The 16,978-nt window shown below is 53.7% G+C and overlaps 1 protein-coding gene and 1 gene segment (V, D, J or C); one reads left to right on the forward strand and one right to left on the reverse strand.

Annotated features, from left to right (window-relative positions):
• Nucleotides 1-16,978, reverse strand: part of LOC108386584 (zinc finger protein 280B) — a 135,413-nt gene that overhangs the window by 49,737 nt on the left and 68,698 nt on the right. The gene's annotated exons all lie outside the window — the stretch shown is intronic.
• LOC108383606 (immunoglobulin lambda variable 1-40-like) overlaps nt 9,636-16,978 on the forward strand; it is a 178,626-nt gene continuing 171,283 nt past the window's right edge. The window contains 1 exon segment of the V gene segment in view: nt 9,636-9,735. Within this exon segment, the coding sequence occupies nt 9,690-9,735 (46 nt within the window).

Consider the following 16,978-nt stretch of genomic DNA (forward strand, 5'->3'; position numbering starts at 1 on the left):
CTGTCCTGGGGACAGAGGCCGTGACGGGTCAGGGCAGGAGCAGGGCCACAGGCTCCACTGTGTCAGCACCAGGACTCATCAGGGTTGTGCAGCGTGTGTCCAGGCCTGTGACAGCTGGGTCGGGGCGCAAGAGCTCCAGCCCTGGAGGAGCTCAGCACCCTTTCCTCACCCACTGGGAGGGGCGCCCAGCAGCTCCTGCTCAGGCTCAGCACGTGGCTCCCGTCACCTCTAGGGTCCCAGGTCCTTTCCAGGGTCCCGCCTGACAGTGAGGGCTCCTCCTGTCCCCTCTGTCCTCAGCGTCACTCACAGCAGACCATCCAGGGCACAGGGCCCAGGGGAGACAGCGTCCGTCCTCCACCAGCTGGGGGCACCGCATCTGCCCTGAAGCTCAGGGGCTGCGGTGGGGGTCCAGCTGAGGCCACCGCACACCTGAGCTCTGACTAAGGATTCCTCCATCAAATGCTGGTTCATTTACCTAGTTCCAGAAGCTTCCAGAAGGCTGTCACCATCCCATTAGGCATCGGTTTGAATGTCTGTTCTCTTTGCTCATTGGACTGATTTCTTCCCTCACTGCTGCACCAGCACCAGGGCATCTAAGGCCGCGTCACACATTCGGGCCTGTGGAGTGACTGCTCGTCTGTCTCATCAATGCTGCAATACAGTCATTGGTTTTCTCTTGTTTAACTGCAGACATCTAACACCGGGAAATGAGGTGGAATAATGATGGACTTAAAGATCACATCTGTGGCTTCCTGATCTTGGTGGAAATGTCCTCTTCCCCCACCCTGTTATCTGAGGAACTGGCTGTGGGACTGTCCTATCTGTTTGGGGTTCAGGGGACAGTGTGCATTTCCATATTATCAATGTATCTGTTTTTATTTTGTGTTTTTATTAGGAATTTGTTTTCAATTTGGTAAAAGGATCTTTCAAAATCCTTTAAGATAATATAATTTTATCTGGTGATCAATTAACATGATGTGTTATATCAAAGGTTTATCAGTTGGAAACCAGCTTGTATACCTGGAAAACAATCTCACATGGTAATTCATTAATCTGATTGTGGAATCTCTTTATTACTATTTCAGTGAGAACTTTTGCAGGAATATTACATAATATTGGTCTGTGATTTTTGTTTTTCCACATTTCACATGTTTTGAAAAACACATGTATATGAAGCAAAGAAACTAGGAGCATCTGATTCTGAAAATTTGTTGTTCCTCATAACGCTGACTGTACTGTAGGCCTCTTTGTGTAATTTTTCCATTACAGTATCTTTTAATTTTTTCTAAGGGATATACACTGTTTATTCATTTTTTCTCTGAAGGAACCAAGTTTTAAAATATTCTTAGGAAAATGTGCATATTACCTATTTTTATAGAACTTAACATTTACAACTTTTCCACTTTTCAATTTTTGTCTCAGGTATTCCATATGTGTGCATTACCCAGTTCCATTCACTGGTAGTGTTTCCTTTATTCTGTCATTATAAAATATGATTTCAATGTGCAACTTAACTCTACTATTTTCTTAGAACATCCTTCATTTATTGTGACTTTTATTATGATGGCATATGGTGCTTATGGCTTCCTGTTTAAATTTTTCTTCTAATTGACAGATGTTTAAATTTCTGTCCCTGGATTGTTTTCTCTTACCATATGACCACATATATTTTATTGTTTTTCACAGACTATTTTTATGAGGTGTTTTAGGTTTAGAGCCAGTTCGAGAAGGTCCAAGGCAAAATCATCCCTGCTGTGCCCTCCCCAGTAGCTTCCTAGAGTCGGCTTGGGAAGAACCGGGCTCTGGGGTCCCTGCTGCTTCTACAGGACCCCCTGCCCACCCCAGGCTGCACCCTGATGCCCACTCTGGGGCGGTTTGGGTCTCAGAGCCCCTGACCTCACTGTGGACCCCAGCACAAGCCACTCCAGCTCCAAGCCCACAGCCCTTCCACATGCTTCAAGCCCACCCTCATGTCAAGACAGCTACAGGGGCCCTCCAGTCTCCTGTGGCCCCAGAGACCCCACCAGTCCTGGAAGACCCAGGCCCCATGTGGGCTATTGGGAATCAAGGTACCTGACCAGCCCCAGAAAAGGCTGTGTCCCCCAGAGCCAGGCCTTTGGGGACCTGCACTGTAGAAGGCAGACAAAGCCAGCCGGCCAAGTGCCCGTAAGCGTCCACCAGATCCACGATCACACCAGAGCCCTCTCAGTCCCGGCACCCCAGAGGCAGGCTGGCAGCAGACTGGCTCCCGTCGACCCATGTGAGGCTGAAATGCAGGGACGTAGCCACCCAGCAGCCTCTCCGGGATGCGGGCTCCCAGCCACTACGGCACCAGACTGGTCCCCTCAGCCTGGCCTCCAGGCCAGCTCCTGCCATCCCGGCTCCCAGGACACCCCAGAATCTGGTCACCCCATGCACCCAAGATCCAGGCCCACCACGGGCACCCCGGTTCCGGGCCCATCCTGGCAGAATGTGGCGACGTGCGTGCTAGTCCCCCAGGTGCTGAGGAAAGAAACCACAGGGAGCAGGTGGGTGGAGGACACATGCTGAGCTCGGGACACCACTCCCAGGACAGACAGACTACAGAGGAGCAGGTGAGGGAGCACACGCTGAGTTCGGGACACCACCCCCAGGACAGACAGACTAAAGAGGAGCGGGTGGGGGAGCACACGCTGAGCTCGGGACACCAACCCCAGGACAGACAGACTGCCGAGGACGGGGTGGGGGAGCACACGCTGAGCTCAGGACAGCACGACTGCAGAGGCGGTGGGTGGGGAAACAGCTCCTAGCATGTCGCTCCAGGACGGTTAACAGCCACGTGACCACACGGGGCGATGCAGGGCTCCCACCCCCGCCGGACTCCGTGAGGCCCCAGCATCCAGCCCCCCGCCCCACGGTCAGCTCTCATGGGGACTGTGAGCTGCGGGGCCTCGGGTGAGGTGGTTCCAACAGGCAGACATGGGTGAGGCAGGCCAACCAGGGACGGTCTCCTACTCCGTCTGCAATGTGGACTTTATTCTAATGTAATATGGCCTCATGTGCGCTGAACCGATGGAATGCTTTGATCTTGTATGTCTTCCTTTGATTTGTAGTTGTTACAGCAAACAAATTAGCTCAATATAATGAGAGTAAACACATATTAATGTGAGAATATTGGAACCCACTTTTCAATGCCCAGGAGGGGGACACGCAACTGTCTGCGCCATCTAACCACATGCCAGTGGAGGGATGAGGTGACTGCAGCCCCTTCCCTGGGGCACTAAGTTTCTGACATGTCGTATCTGTGCGTGTTAGTGCCTCCCACGGTTGGGGATTGCTTCTGCAAGTGGGATACTAGGGTGATCAAGTCCAGCGTGCGGGTGTCACGGCATCCAGGAATCAGACCTGCATGTGTGAATAGACAGGGGCCTGGTGAGCTGCAGATGCCAGCTAGGCTCCTGGGGCTCTGGGCCAAGGCAAGGTGGGTGCCTGGGACCAGCAGGGTTGTTGTGGGGCTGCCCTGGTGTCCCCACACAGCTGCTCAGGGAGGATTGTGGGGCATTCCCTCAAGGGAGCCTGGGCCTGGGGGCTGGACCCTCTGATCACTGATGCGGACTCGGCAGCTGTGTCCCTCAGCCTGGCAGAGTCCCCAGAGCAGGGGTGTTTGTGTGGTCTCAGCAGATGCTTCCTCCTGGGCTCTTCTAAGGGGTGAAGCCCACCTGCATATCCTGAGCCTTTGGTGTGAGCTGTGTTCTGGCACCTGAGATCAAGGAGGGGCTGCGAGTCCCTGGGTGGGAGCCATTTGCATGGCAGCCCCGCCTCTGGCAGAGGGTGGAGCAGAGAAGGAGGCCTGGGCTGCCCAGCCCGCAGTGGGCCAAGGGGCTGTGTGCACCATGGACTGGACACCTCTCCTCCTCACGTAGGGACAGGCCTCAGGGACACAGGGCGACCCTCCAGCCTGCATCAGCCCCTCTGGCTCAGATCCTGAGCCACGTTCCCTGTCCCTGCCTGTCAGCCATGAGCGTGTGTTTGCAGGTTCCCTCGCCCAGCCTGTGCTGACCCAGCCCGTCCATCTCTGCACCCGGGGTTCATCAGCCAGACCCAACTGCACCCTGAGCAGCGTCTATAGTGTTGCCAGTTACCACATTTACTGGTTCCAGCAGAAGCCGGCCAGCCCTCCCCACTATCTCCTGAGGTTCTACTCAGATTCAAATAAACATCAGGGCTCCGGGGTCCCCAGCCGCTTCTCGGGGTCCAAAGACGCCTCGGCCAACGCAGGGCTCCTGCTCCTCTCTGGCTGCAGCCTGAGGGCGAGGCTGACTGTCACTGCGCCAAAGCTCAGGGCCGTGTGAGCAGCTACACTTACTCACGGTGTGTAACACATCCAGGAGGTGAGACAGAAACCTCTGGTCCCACTGACCTGGATTCGGGGCCTCCCCCATGCAGACCCCTGTGGGGGAGACTTCTCCATCCTAAGACCTGTCCTTGGGAGGGACCAGTGACACGCAGGGTTCAGGTGACCAGAGACAGCACACAGCGTCCCGGAACACAGCCCAGGTGAGGGAATGGGGCCCAAATGCACACCCAGTGTTTCAAATAAATTGACAAGAATAAAGACTTGTCTACAACTGGGAATGATGACCAAAACTAGCATATTCACGCCTAAATCATATGCCTAATGGGCTTGGGCCATTTGAGCCCAGGGCCATTCCCAAGAGGGAGGGGCTGGTGGCCCGGCTCCACTGTGCTCAGGAGCCTCTAACCCAGGGGGCGCTGGGAGGAGGCCAGGGGCCTGGACGGAGAAACAGCACCTGTTGGCTACCACAGGGGCTGAGCGCGTAGTGGCCGTGGTCTTGACACCCCTGGGGCAGGCAGCGCTACTGCCTCTCACCCTGCCTTTGTGCTGGGATTCTCCCCAGAACAAGGAGGGCGCCGTGTCCAGCAAGGCGCCAACGACCCTCAGCCAGTCCTGAGGGCTCTCCCCGAGCGGAGGGTGCAGAGAGCCTCCTCAACCAGATTTCCAGAGACCATCTCTTCCAAGTGCTGTCCAGCTTTGGGGGACACACAGGTATTCGCTCTGGTGTCCTTTCTCCTCCGCTACACACCTGCTGCCCTTTCCAAACCATGAGGCACCAGAAAGCCCCCAGCCCCCTGGTCTGACATGGGGACAGAGGGTTCCACAGTCACTAAGGCCGGGACCTTTACAGTCCCCAAAGGAGAGCCCAGGACCTGCAGGAGCCACAGTCACTATGGCGAACGATGGGTCCTGCCCGCAACACATCCAGGCGTGTGTGCCCACTGAGCCCGTCCCCTCAGGAGTGGGGAGGAGGCCCAGGTGCCAGAGGAAAGACCTGGCGGGAGGAGAGTGAGGGACAGAGAGACCCAGAGAGATGGACAGACAGACAGCAACCTTCCCCGGACCCACCCTGAGGCACCCAGGCCTTTGTCCTTTGCTCCCTGCCCGGGATGGACGCTGACCCCACCTCCCAGCAGAGGGAGCCGCACTGCAGTGTGGGGCGGGAGGTGGGCCCCAGGAGAGGCAGGGGCCCCGGGCTGAGTGTGGACACCCGGCTGCAGGCTGAGCACGGCCCGGGGCGGCCCTTCTTCTGTGAGGAGTGGGCAGGTCACAGGCCCGTGGTGGAGGCAGGGGGCGCTCAGCTCCAGGGCCCTGGCCCCTCCTCTCAGACCGGGAGGTGTTGGGCTGGGCAGCAGGGGGCACTGTGGCTGTCCCTGGGGGGCATGGAGGGTGGCAGCTGGGAACTTGGCCACCACCCGAGTCTGTGTCCCTAGCCAGCCACATGTACCCCAGGGCCCTGAGCTCCCAGGGACCCCCAGCCCTGTCCCCCATGACAAACACCAAGAGGAGGAAGGGGCAGCAGTGAGCAGAGTGGGTGCCCCCCGCCCATCAAGGGCTGAGGGAGATGAGAGGGAGCCTGCAGCCCTGCCTCCCCATGCAGCGCAGGGGCCCTGGCTGGAGTCCTGAGGATGCAGGGGACAGTGGTGAGACATCACAGATGCCCGTCGCTCAGGGCCCCTTGGACACATATTGATTCCCACCCACTTGCCACACGTAGCCGAGTGGGTGTGTGACACTGCACGCTGGACTCTCCCGAGGCCCGGGATCAGCCTGTGGGGAGAGACCCAGTTGTATCGGCTGCTCCCGTCCTGTGATGGGCATGTCCAGCCCACCTTGCCTCCCCTTTCCTGGAATCTCTGCCTTCACCTCAAAGAGGCTGTCGTCTCCCAGATCTGTGACACCACACAGACCCAGGGTGTGGGCCACGCTTCCCGGGGACCCTGACACGGCTGCAGTGAGGACACCGTTCTGACACCCACTGAGCACTATGACAATGATGTGGTGCCTGGACAGAGTCTATTCCTTATAAAAATTAAAGATAAACAGTGACGTTAGGGAAATGACCGTGGCTTCTTGTTTCTCTAAGTCTCCTGGATGTCGCCGTTAGACAGAGAACTGAGGAAGCGCAGAAGTCAGAAGGATGGAGGGAAGAGCAGGTGCGACCCTGCTGTGCTCACGGGGATGTGCCCAGGGTTCTGTCCCAAGCGTGTGTCACTACTGGATATCCACACCCGCATTAGGGATGCTCGTGACCACCCACAGTGCCACGGTCACATCACAGTCTCCGGCCAGGTCATCACTGACCCCTACAGACCTTGCAATAAAGTGTTTCTCACGGGGTCGCAGATGTCCCACTATTTCATGAACAGAAGAAACACCCAAGACTCTCTATTCTATTGCACCAATACCTACACCATTGCCTTTTGTTCGAACTATGATCTTAACGTGCGTATCACCCTTCCTCACCCCAGAGCTCCTTCTGGTCAGCGCGCTGGGGCTTCTGCCTTTGACCTCCGGGGCAGCTCCCCTCCTGCCCTTCCCCCTCGGCCTCCTTCCTACCAGCATGCTTCCGTTCAGCCGCCCTGCTCCCTGCACCCGTCCCCGGCCCAGGGAGGAGGTCCTCTCCATGGTCGGCCATCTGCGACCACCACAGGTTGGAGCACCACCACATCCTACTTTTATTTTTCTTTGGTGATTCCACATGGAAAAGGCTGTTACTCGTCCTGCCAACTCGGCTCCCTCCGTGTCCCAGGAGCCTAAAGAGACATTCAGGTGTTTGTAGAGCCTCACATCCACGATACTATTACTCGGCAACAATCTGCTCTGCATTGAAAGCCTATAAAATCACCAACAGCATATTAACATCTCTTCAACTGCAGGTGAGCGCAGTCATTTCCAGTAGACAGCCAGTCACTGTGCAATCCTGGTGACAAACTTGTGGGCACTGAACTCAGAACTCAGAGGACCCTGCAGATGGACACATGGCCAGCAGGGGGCGATGTGGACGTGCCCGGAGCCCGTGGCCAGGGGAGCCCGGCTGGCTTCAGCACTGGGCAGAGGCTGAGCCGCCCCTGCTCCCTGGTGAGACCCAGCAGCCTGGTGACCTCAGGGCCTGGCACAGGCTCCTGGCACGTCCTGTGGATGTTCCCACAGCCGTCTCCTCCAGCCCGTCCTGGGGTCCCACTCAGGGCAGCCCAGCCCTCACCCTCCTCGGTCCTCTGTCCCCTCGGAGGCTCCCAAATCAGTGATCACGTGATGTTCTGAGACAGTCAGAAGGGGGTGGATTTGCCTGTACAGACCCTTGCTTTCCCTGGGGGCAGAAAGGAGGATGAACTGAGCCTGGGGAAGCCCAGTCCACTGTGGGCCCAGGGGTGGTCCGCAGCATGGCCTGGACGCCTGTCTTACCCCTGCTCCTCTCTCACCGCACACTCAGGGACAGCCACGGAGACCTGGGGAGCACCCCACACACTGTCAGCCCCGGAGACTGAGACGTCACAGTCTACATGCTCAACACCATGTCAGTCTATTTGCTACTCAGAGACCCAGATTATGACTGCTTTCAAGTGTTACATTTCATATACATTAATTTTACCTGGAAGCAGCCTCTCATTCCTAATAATTCTCCTTCCCATTTCTCATTCAATGTGTATGAAGTCTCAGGAAAACACACAAATAAAAAACACCCATAAAACCTGAAGCTCTGCCTATTGATCCAGATCTGATAACATCACAACCTTTGGAGGTAAATATAGTATAGAAATTACACATAAAATAGTCTGCATTATAATTATATATAATAATCTGTATGTGTGTGCGTGTGTGCATGTATATATATATACATATATATATGTGTATGTATGTAAGTATAATTGTTGAAAGAAGGGAATTCAGATTTCCCAGCTCTCCCCCTGCTGAGGGCGCGGGGACCATCCCAGCAGGGTCAGTCCGCAGCACCGAATCTAGCCCAGGCTCTGAGCAGACATCCCTTCCCTCCCAGTTCCCATGCCCAGAGCTGGCCAAGCAGCATGTGTCCCCAGGACGAGGCACTAATGTTGGAGACGCTGTGTGAGGACGTGGGCCTGGGGGGGAGTCCGGGCACACAGGGGGACTGGCAATTTGCACATCCCTGAGCCCTCAGTTGTGAATCAGGGGAATGGGTGTAGTGCATGGGGAGGTGAGGGCTGGGGGCCTGAGCGCAGGAGCCATCTTCATGAGTCATGACTGTGTGAGGTTCACTCCAAGGTGCATGAAAATCGCTCAGTCCTGATTTTCTCTTGCCCATTTAAAATCTCAACAGCGATACTCCCATTATAACACACTCACACGCAGAGCACGTCCCACAAACCCAGGCTCCGTTCTCCACCAAAAGGATCCCCACACTAGTCAGTTCAGCATCTGGTGCTTAAAATTCCAGAAATTTTCTAGTCATATAAAAAAATATATTTCAAAAATTTTGATACAAATGACAAATGTTTTCCTGTTTTTTGTTTAATATGATCTATTTGCAATATAATGATATTGGCCAATTCATCAAATAAAATCATAAGAATTTACCTGGTTTGTACACAACCGCCAGAAAGCCCTCTTGACTGTGGATCATGTTTTCCTAATGCTCTCTTTGGGATGGTCAATCCTCAGGGCCACCAGGTGTTGGGCACGCCTGGGGCCAGGTACAGCTCAAAGAGGCTCGGAGTTTTACCTCATTCAATCCTCAAACATTCAATCCTCAAACACTCAAAACCATTTTGCTCTGAAGAGAAATGCTGTAAAGAAACCAATTTGTCAGGCCTGGACTTGACCCTAAATCTGAAAGGAGTTTATAGGACAGACACCACATCAGTCCTGAGGGACGGACTCACCCTGAGGAATCTGAGTGGAACATGAAGTCAGACCTGAGGTGATGGGGAGGCCACTTAGGGACACCCGGCCTGGGCCTGATGCAGGGACAGTGGCCAGAGCGGTGGGGGAGGGGCTGTCTCCGCTGGGCTCTGGACACCATGTCCACGTGGTGTGTCTGGGCCTGGACACAAGGGGGCGCTCAGGGCCCATCCTGAGGGGTCTGGGAGGGTAGACGTTGGCCCTGCCACCTGGCACTGCCTGTGCCCTCTGCTCAGGGCTCCCAGCTGTGACCTGCTCTCCCTGGGGCCCCACACACTCCCGCCCCACCTCCCCCTGAGCTCCTCAGGCACAGGGGCCTGACCTGGGGCCCAGGGAGGGTCAGGGTCCTGAGGGGGCCTCATTTGCATGAGCGGCCCCGCCCCCTCCCAGAGCATGAAGAGGGGAAGGGGGAGGCTGGGGGCAGCTCTGCTCCAGAGTCGGGGCCACAGAAGGCAGGACTCGGGGAGACTCCACCATGACCTGGGCCGCTCTGCTCCTCACCCTCCTGGCTCAGTGCACAGGTGACAGGACAAGGGGACAGGGACGGGTCTGGGGGGACACGGGGGCCCTGCCGCCTCCTCTTGTCCCCAGACCCCAGCATCACTGTCTCTGTGTCTCTCCTGCTTGCAGAGTCCTGGGCCCAGTCTAGGCTGACTCAGCCGCCCTCGGTGTCGGGGTCCCCGGGCCAGAGGGTCTCCATCCCCTGCTCCAACATCCCTGGCAGTTTGGTGCAGTGGTACCAGCAGTTCACAGGATTGGCCCCCAGACTCCTCATCTATGCTAATAGTAACAGAGCCTCGGGGGTCCCGGACCGATTCTCTGGCTCCAAGTCTGGCAGCTCCGGCTCCCTGACCATCACGGGGCTGCAGGCTGAGGACGAGGCCGACTATTACTGCTCATCATGGGACAGTAATCTAAAGATCACACAGTGCTTCAGGCCTGTGGGGAAGTGAGACAAAAACCCACTGTTCCCCAGCACTGGGGTGGCCCCGTGCAGCCCCATCCTTCGCCAAGTCCACTGCCTCTTGTCTTCATCCTTAAACTGGGGTTTAATACCCACACAGGGAACAGTCTAGAATGTCTTCCCACACCCTCCTAGATGTGCCACCCCTGCCTGTTTGGCAGGAACACACTGTGCGATTTTCTCAAACCCAACAGCAATTCCTGGGCCCAGGGCCAGGCTGCCCTGAGGTCAGAGGCCATGATGTTTCAGGGCAGAATCAGGGACACAGAATCCAGGTGTGTCTCAGTCAGGGCACATCAGGTGTCCAGTGTGTGTCCTGGGACCAACAGATTCCAGAAAGGGGCTCCAAAGTCCTCATCTCTTATGACCACATTACACACGTGGGGACAATGATTGATCCCCTGGCTGCCTGGGCACCTCAGAAGGTTGGGGTCCAGCAGGGCATGACCTCTCTCAGCTGCTGGGGTTAACCCGAGGCTTCTGTGAGGCTGACACAAGGCCCCTCTGCTAGCACCTACTCTGGGTCACCTCACTAGAGTCATCCTGGGGAAGGACTGGGGACTTTTTAACATTTGCAGGGCTGAATGGAAACTCTGTGGAGCTCGGTGGAAAATCAAAATGTAGAACCCCTTGTGCAAGAAATAGGGGTGGGTGTGCAGTTCAAAGCAGCATAATGATTTTTCATTAAAAATAACACTTCCATATGAAATGTAACTGGGGTGATAATGGGACCTAAGAACGTAAACTTACACATTGCGAAGCAGTGACATCAACGTGTCATGTTTTATATAATAGAGTGAATAGTACTATTCTCGTGATTCTTTCTGGATGAAGTGACAAGCATCACACAATGAAATGTCTGGAAAGACACCAACAGAGGAACAATTCAGTATGGGACTGGCAGTCACATGTACAAGCGAGACTAATGAGCGTCACTGAGAGAGGGAGCGACCTAAGTGGTAGTCACTAGGGTGATTGCCGTGGAATAAGTGGTTACAGCTGATCATGTTTGGTGGTTTTCTATACATTTATTTGATGTTATATAAAATGTTTTCAAAACATTAGAATTTAAACATATTGTCTTATGTAAAGACCTGCAACAGGAAATTTGGAAATATCTTAAAAGTCAGTTCTCTTTATGCTGAGACCTTAAGTCCCTGACAGCATGTGGGCTGCCAGGCAGGCAGAGGAACAGAGGTGAGTGGTGTTCGCTTTTTGATATTCTATAAAGGTCATGACCTTTCTTAACGTCCCAACTTTATAGAGTTCACCTCCCAGGCCCAGGCCGAGGACTTCCCTTCCTGGCCTGCCCAGGGCAGGCACAGCTGTGGGGTCACTAGCAGGGGGCTGTGTGGGGAACCCAGAAGACATCTCAGGCCCTGGAAAGCAAGCTTGGGCACCTCACAGCCCCAGGGGCAGATCAGCTCAGCACAGCACGGAGGCCATGGCCTGGTCTTTGCTGAGGGTGCCGTCTGTCACCAGGAAGCCTCCGAATGTCCTACAAGGGCAATGTCACCTGCACGTCTCACCGGGCAGCCTGTAAGTGGCCAGGCGCCTGGGCAATGGACCGGAGGCAGGACAGTGGGGAGGACACTGGGCTCCAAGATGAAATGACAGAGTCCACGACCCTGGGCACTGGGAGGGGAATGACCTCTGATGACCTAGGGGGGGGAGGGATGACCCTGCCCCTCCACCCCTCCATTTGGCACAACCGGGTCATGGGACCTGCATCTGCAGGGAAGGCTTCAGGGGTATTTTCCTTTCCCCTAAAACCCTTGTGCTTTCTAAAGCCAACACCAGTCTTTGCCCCTGTGTCCCAGTGAAAGGACTGTCACTATGCTGCAGTACTGAAACCACGAATCATCTGGCATCAGTGTATTCTAGTGTGGGTGCTTGATAGAAGACATCGTTGTTAAATATGCCATAAAACCAGTATCATTGTTTTTCTTAATAAATTCGAAAAATAAAACATACCTAATGCTCACCTTCCCCTTCAGCATCCCCCCCATGTTAGCACTGAATGGAGTCTCTTCAAATCCTTCATTTCTAGTATGATTCTGGCAGATGCAGGAAAAGCGCTGGGAGCTTCAGGTGGAGAACCCGTGCTGAGTGCTGACCCCAAACCACTCACAGGGCTCCACAGAGGCTCAGGGACCCAGGATTTGGGCAGCTTCCACCCAGGCTTGGGTCCTGTGCCTCGTCTCACAGACGCCACTGCCCCCTATGCACCTGCAGGACGTGGAGCTCGCAGGGGAGGGGCAGCTCTGTGCCCCTGTCCTCTCCCCCCTTCACCAGGAGGCCTGCAGATGGGGAGGTCGGGCCCAGCTCAGCCCATCTGCCCCATCCACTGACTGGCTGGGGAGTGCCCTGCGCACCTTGAGAGGCTTGGGAGGGCAGCTTGGGCCCTTCAGGGCTGTGATGCTGAGCGCTCCAGGGGCGTTCTTCACAGGAACGTAACGTGAGCTCCACCTCATGGATTCATGCACATGGCGGCCCTACAGGCACCCCTGATGGACATGGTCACTGGGGGATGCAGCCTTGCAGCCTCTGGGGTCCACGCGGAAAGGGGCTCCAGTCCTGGGGAAGGTGTTCTCAGGGCCTCCTTCGCTTGCCTGCCGGATGTTAGTCATTCCATTGTCTCCACGTGCACAGACAATATTGGCCTTGCTATTGTTTGCCTCGGGTTTGCAGGTTTTCCCGAAGTTTCGGGATGAGAGTTGAGGGAGGTATGGAGTCTGTGTTCACTATGTGTCTTCTGCTTCTCCTCCCTGTCATCACACATTTTCTCTTCTTCTGCTTCATCTCCTTTTACTTCCTGGAGAGCTTCTTTTGAATCCAGGACAAGATTCAGACTCCTGCTGGAAGTCTTGACTCTTGGAAGAAGAACAATCCCATGTGACCTGAGCCTCCCTGGGCAGGAGTCGGCAGTGAGGGGAGCTCACAGCAGACCCAGAAATCACAGCCCACCCATCAGGGCGTGGACCAGCTCCTGGGACGTGCGGCGCCGCAGTGTGCCCACCCCACTGGGACCGTGGGATACCATGGGTGAAGCAGCCTGGGGGGCAGACCCCGGGGCAGACCTGAGAGAGTGCGTGAGGAGGGCTGGAGAGGTTGTAGAGACACTCGAGATGCAAGGACCTCGGGTGCCCAGAGGAGACCAGGTCCTTCAGATTGGGAATGACACAAAGAGGGAAAGAGGGATGGAGAAGAGCAGCAAAGAGGAGGACAGGAAAAGGAATGAAGGGGACGGGAGAAGGAAACACATTAGCGGCTGATGGCCGGTCTCCGCACTGTAACCCTCCAGCTCCGTACACCAGGCTCTGCGTGGACTGGGTGGGGACACTGGTGGAGCGGCCTTGGGAAGGAGGGGACAGTGAGCGCTGAGCTGAGGACTCAGGGCCCTGCTGCTCTTGGCGTCACGTGGGCCACTCTCAGGGAACAACTCTGTCCTCATCTCCACGGTCCTCTCCAGAGCCCTGACACTCCTCCTGCGCAATGCAGAGTGGGACCAGAAGCTACTGGGGACCCTTTCTGGTCACCAGTTGGAAGGATGGATGGGTCTTCCAGTTTCTCCAACAAAGCAGTCAAGAAATCCATGGTTTTCTCTGCCTGGCATTTCCTTCCTCTCTGTTTTCCTCGGATACCACCATCCTACCTACTGTCTCCTGATTCCTGCACATTATGCCTCTTTGTCGACCTCCACCATCACATCACTCTCCAATGGGAATGTTAGGAGAATGACTGTGGTCACTCTGTCACTGTCTCCTACTTACTCATTGTTCAATCACCCAACCCAGCAAACCTGGGGAGTGCTGGCCACCAGCCTATGACTGCAGTGGTCTCAGAGGGACATGTGGATGTCATCTCCATATACTAATGATGGCCACCATCCCCACATATTGAGTGAATTTTCTGTGCCTGATATGATGTTAGTTCCTTGGGAATCATTTGCCCTTCACAACAACCCCATTACCACACTAGCCCCGTAGACAGAGTGCATGGTGGGAGCCGTGGGCCCAGAGAGGAGCAGTGCCTCCCTGGCCCCGCTGCCCAGGGGCTCTGTCCTGGACATGCCTGACTCTAAGACCCAGGATAATGGGAATTGTTCTCTTGGTGACTTTAGGAAACCAGATGAGAAAGTGTCGTCTCATCAAAGACCCCCAAAGAAAATGGCCAACACACTACTGAGAAAGTCATGAGCATTTGCCCAAAGAGCTGCCACTTAGGTCCATACTGATTGCCAACAGGAAATTCTAAATCCAAAACCGGAAAATCTGTGTCAAGGAAAATTTTCTTCCCATATGGCTAATAAGCTGACATTGCTATTTGTGAAGCCCTTTGAATCAGGTTCAATGGATGAGAGACTCACAGTTGACAGCTGTGAACAGCTATCTGCTCTGTGAATCATGCTACAGCATAATGTGTAAAAGATAAACGATGTAGGTGGTATAGAGGTCAGTGGTTGCCATGGCCGACAGGGAAATGGGAGAGGGATTTCTAGGTGATGCACAGGCTACGGTCAGGATGGTAAAACTCTTCTGTACGGCTCCATAATTGTGGAGACATGACAGAATACAGTCATCAAAGGCACAGAAATGTACAACAGAGCCACCAACTCTTAATAAAAATTATGGAATTTAGTTCCAAGTAATGCATATCATAAATGATTTATCTGATAAGGGGCTAACATCTAAATTATATAAATAACTAATACAACTCAACACCACAAAACAAATAACCTGATTAAAAAATGGGGAGACCTACATAGAAATTTTCCCAAATAAGAAATTCAGATGGACAACAGGTACGTAAAGAATGCTACACATTGCTAATTATCAGGGAAATATAAATGAAAACCACAGTGAGATACTGCCTCACAACACTTAGAAAGGCCACCATCCAAAAGCCAAGAAATAAGAAGTCTTAGGGAGGATGTGGAGAAAAAGCAGCCCTCCTGCCCAGTTGGTGGGAATGTATATTGGTACAGCCACCGTCAAAACCAGTATGGAGGTTCCTTAAAACACTAAAAATAGAAATACCATTTGACCATTTGACCCAGTAATTCAACTTCAAGGAATTTACACTAAGAAGACAAAATCCCTCATTCAAAAGGATATATATATTTATTGCCACATCATTTACAGTAGAAAAGATATGGAAGGAACCAAAATGTCCATCAGTAGATGAATGAATAAAGAAGATGGGGTACATATTCACAATGGAGTACTATTCAGCCCTAGGAAAGAAACCCTGCCATTTGCAACAACATAGATGGACCCAGAAGGTATTATGCTCAGTGAAATAACCCAGCTGGAGAAAGACAAATATCATATGATTTCACTTATTTGTGGAATCTGAAGACAGAACAAACAAAATGAATAAAATAGCAGTAGACTCACAGACACTGAGAAGCAATTTGTGGATCATGCGAGGGAGGTGCTGGGATGGGTAGCGGGGTGAGGGAGAAAAAGGGGCACAAAAATATTCAATCCTAATGTAAGTTGTTCATGGGGATGGTAGGACAGCAAGCAGAATAGAGCCAGTGATTCTGTAACATCTTCTTATGTTGATAGACAGTAACTGCACTAGAGGGGGTGAGGATTTAATAATGTGGGTAACTGGTGAACTACTGTGCTGTATACTTGAAACTAATTTAAGGCTGGGTGTCAACTAAACATCAGTAAAAACATAAAAACAAGATGGCGGCATGAGAAGTAATACAGAAACCTCCTCCCACAACCACATACAACACGAAAATACAGCAAATACAACTAATCCTGAAAGAACAACAGGAAAGAAGACAGCAACAGGTGGCCTGTGTCTCAGGAAAAGGGAAGACCCCACAGAAAAGGCTAAAGTAGCACAGCCATGACCCGGTGGGACCCAAGCCCTCCCCCATCCCCAGCTCGCTGACAGGAGGAAGAGAAAGGAGGTGGGGAGAGGGTAGAAGCCCAGGACTGCGAGACCCCCAGCCCTGGAGATCTGCTCAGGGAGCACAACCCACATTACATGGTGCTCTGGAGATTGGAGAGGTTCTAAAGCAAAGACGGGCAGAATACTCAGAGACTGAAATTGCAGCTGCTTGTGGAGAACAGGGACCCATAACCAGCTGCTCTGGGACAAGAGAAAGGGGGGGCCCTTTGAAGGACTTCCCAACAGCGAGAGGGCTGCTAAAGGGGCAAGTACTACACAGAGCTTGCTGCTCAGGAGAAAGGACAGGTGGACAGAATTGTCCCAGCACACTCAGCCCAGTAGGTTGGGAACTTTCAGGAGCTTCACACGCTCCATCCCTCTAGCTGGCAACACAGCGCCAAGCACCCCCCACCCACTATGATGCGCAGCCTGCCACTCGTTCCACCTGGCAACCATGGGTTCACAAACCTGCTGACCCCGCCTTTGCACCAGGCCAGCCAGAGGGCAGCCCTGCCTACTGCAGCTACAGGGATGTAGCACAGAGTATCCTCACTGCATGCTCAGCCCACTGGCCCTGGCAGTGGAGGCAGGAGCTGCACCTTGGAAGCAGGGAAGAGCTATTTCCTCCCAGCAGACACTGGCACTGTGCACCTGCAACCCCCACCACCCCTCCGGGGACAGAGTAGAGTTTCTGAGCACTAGATGGGGCCACCTACATAAAGTTATTCCATAGTAATCATTAGAAATACGGAACAGCAAAATAATCTGGTACAAACCAAAATCCCTCAAACACCAGAAAGAGGGCTAAGTGAAACTGAAATTACCAATCTTCCTGATAAAAATTTTGAAATAAGAATCATAAACATACTAATGGAACTACAGAAAAT

This window comes from Manis javanica, chromosome 15 (genome assembly GCF_040802235.1).
Source record: "Manis javanica isolate MJ-LG chromosome 15, MJ_LKY, whole genome shotgun sequence".
NCBI classification, from domain to species: Eukaryota; Metazoa; Chordata; class Mammalia; order Pholidota; family Manidae; genus Manis; species Manis javanica.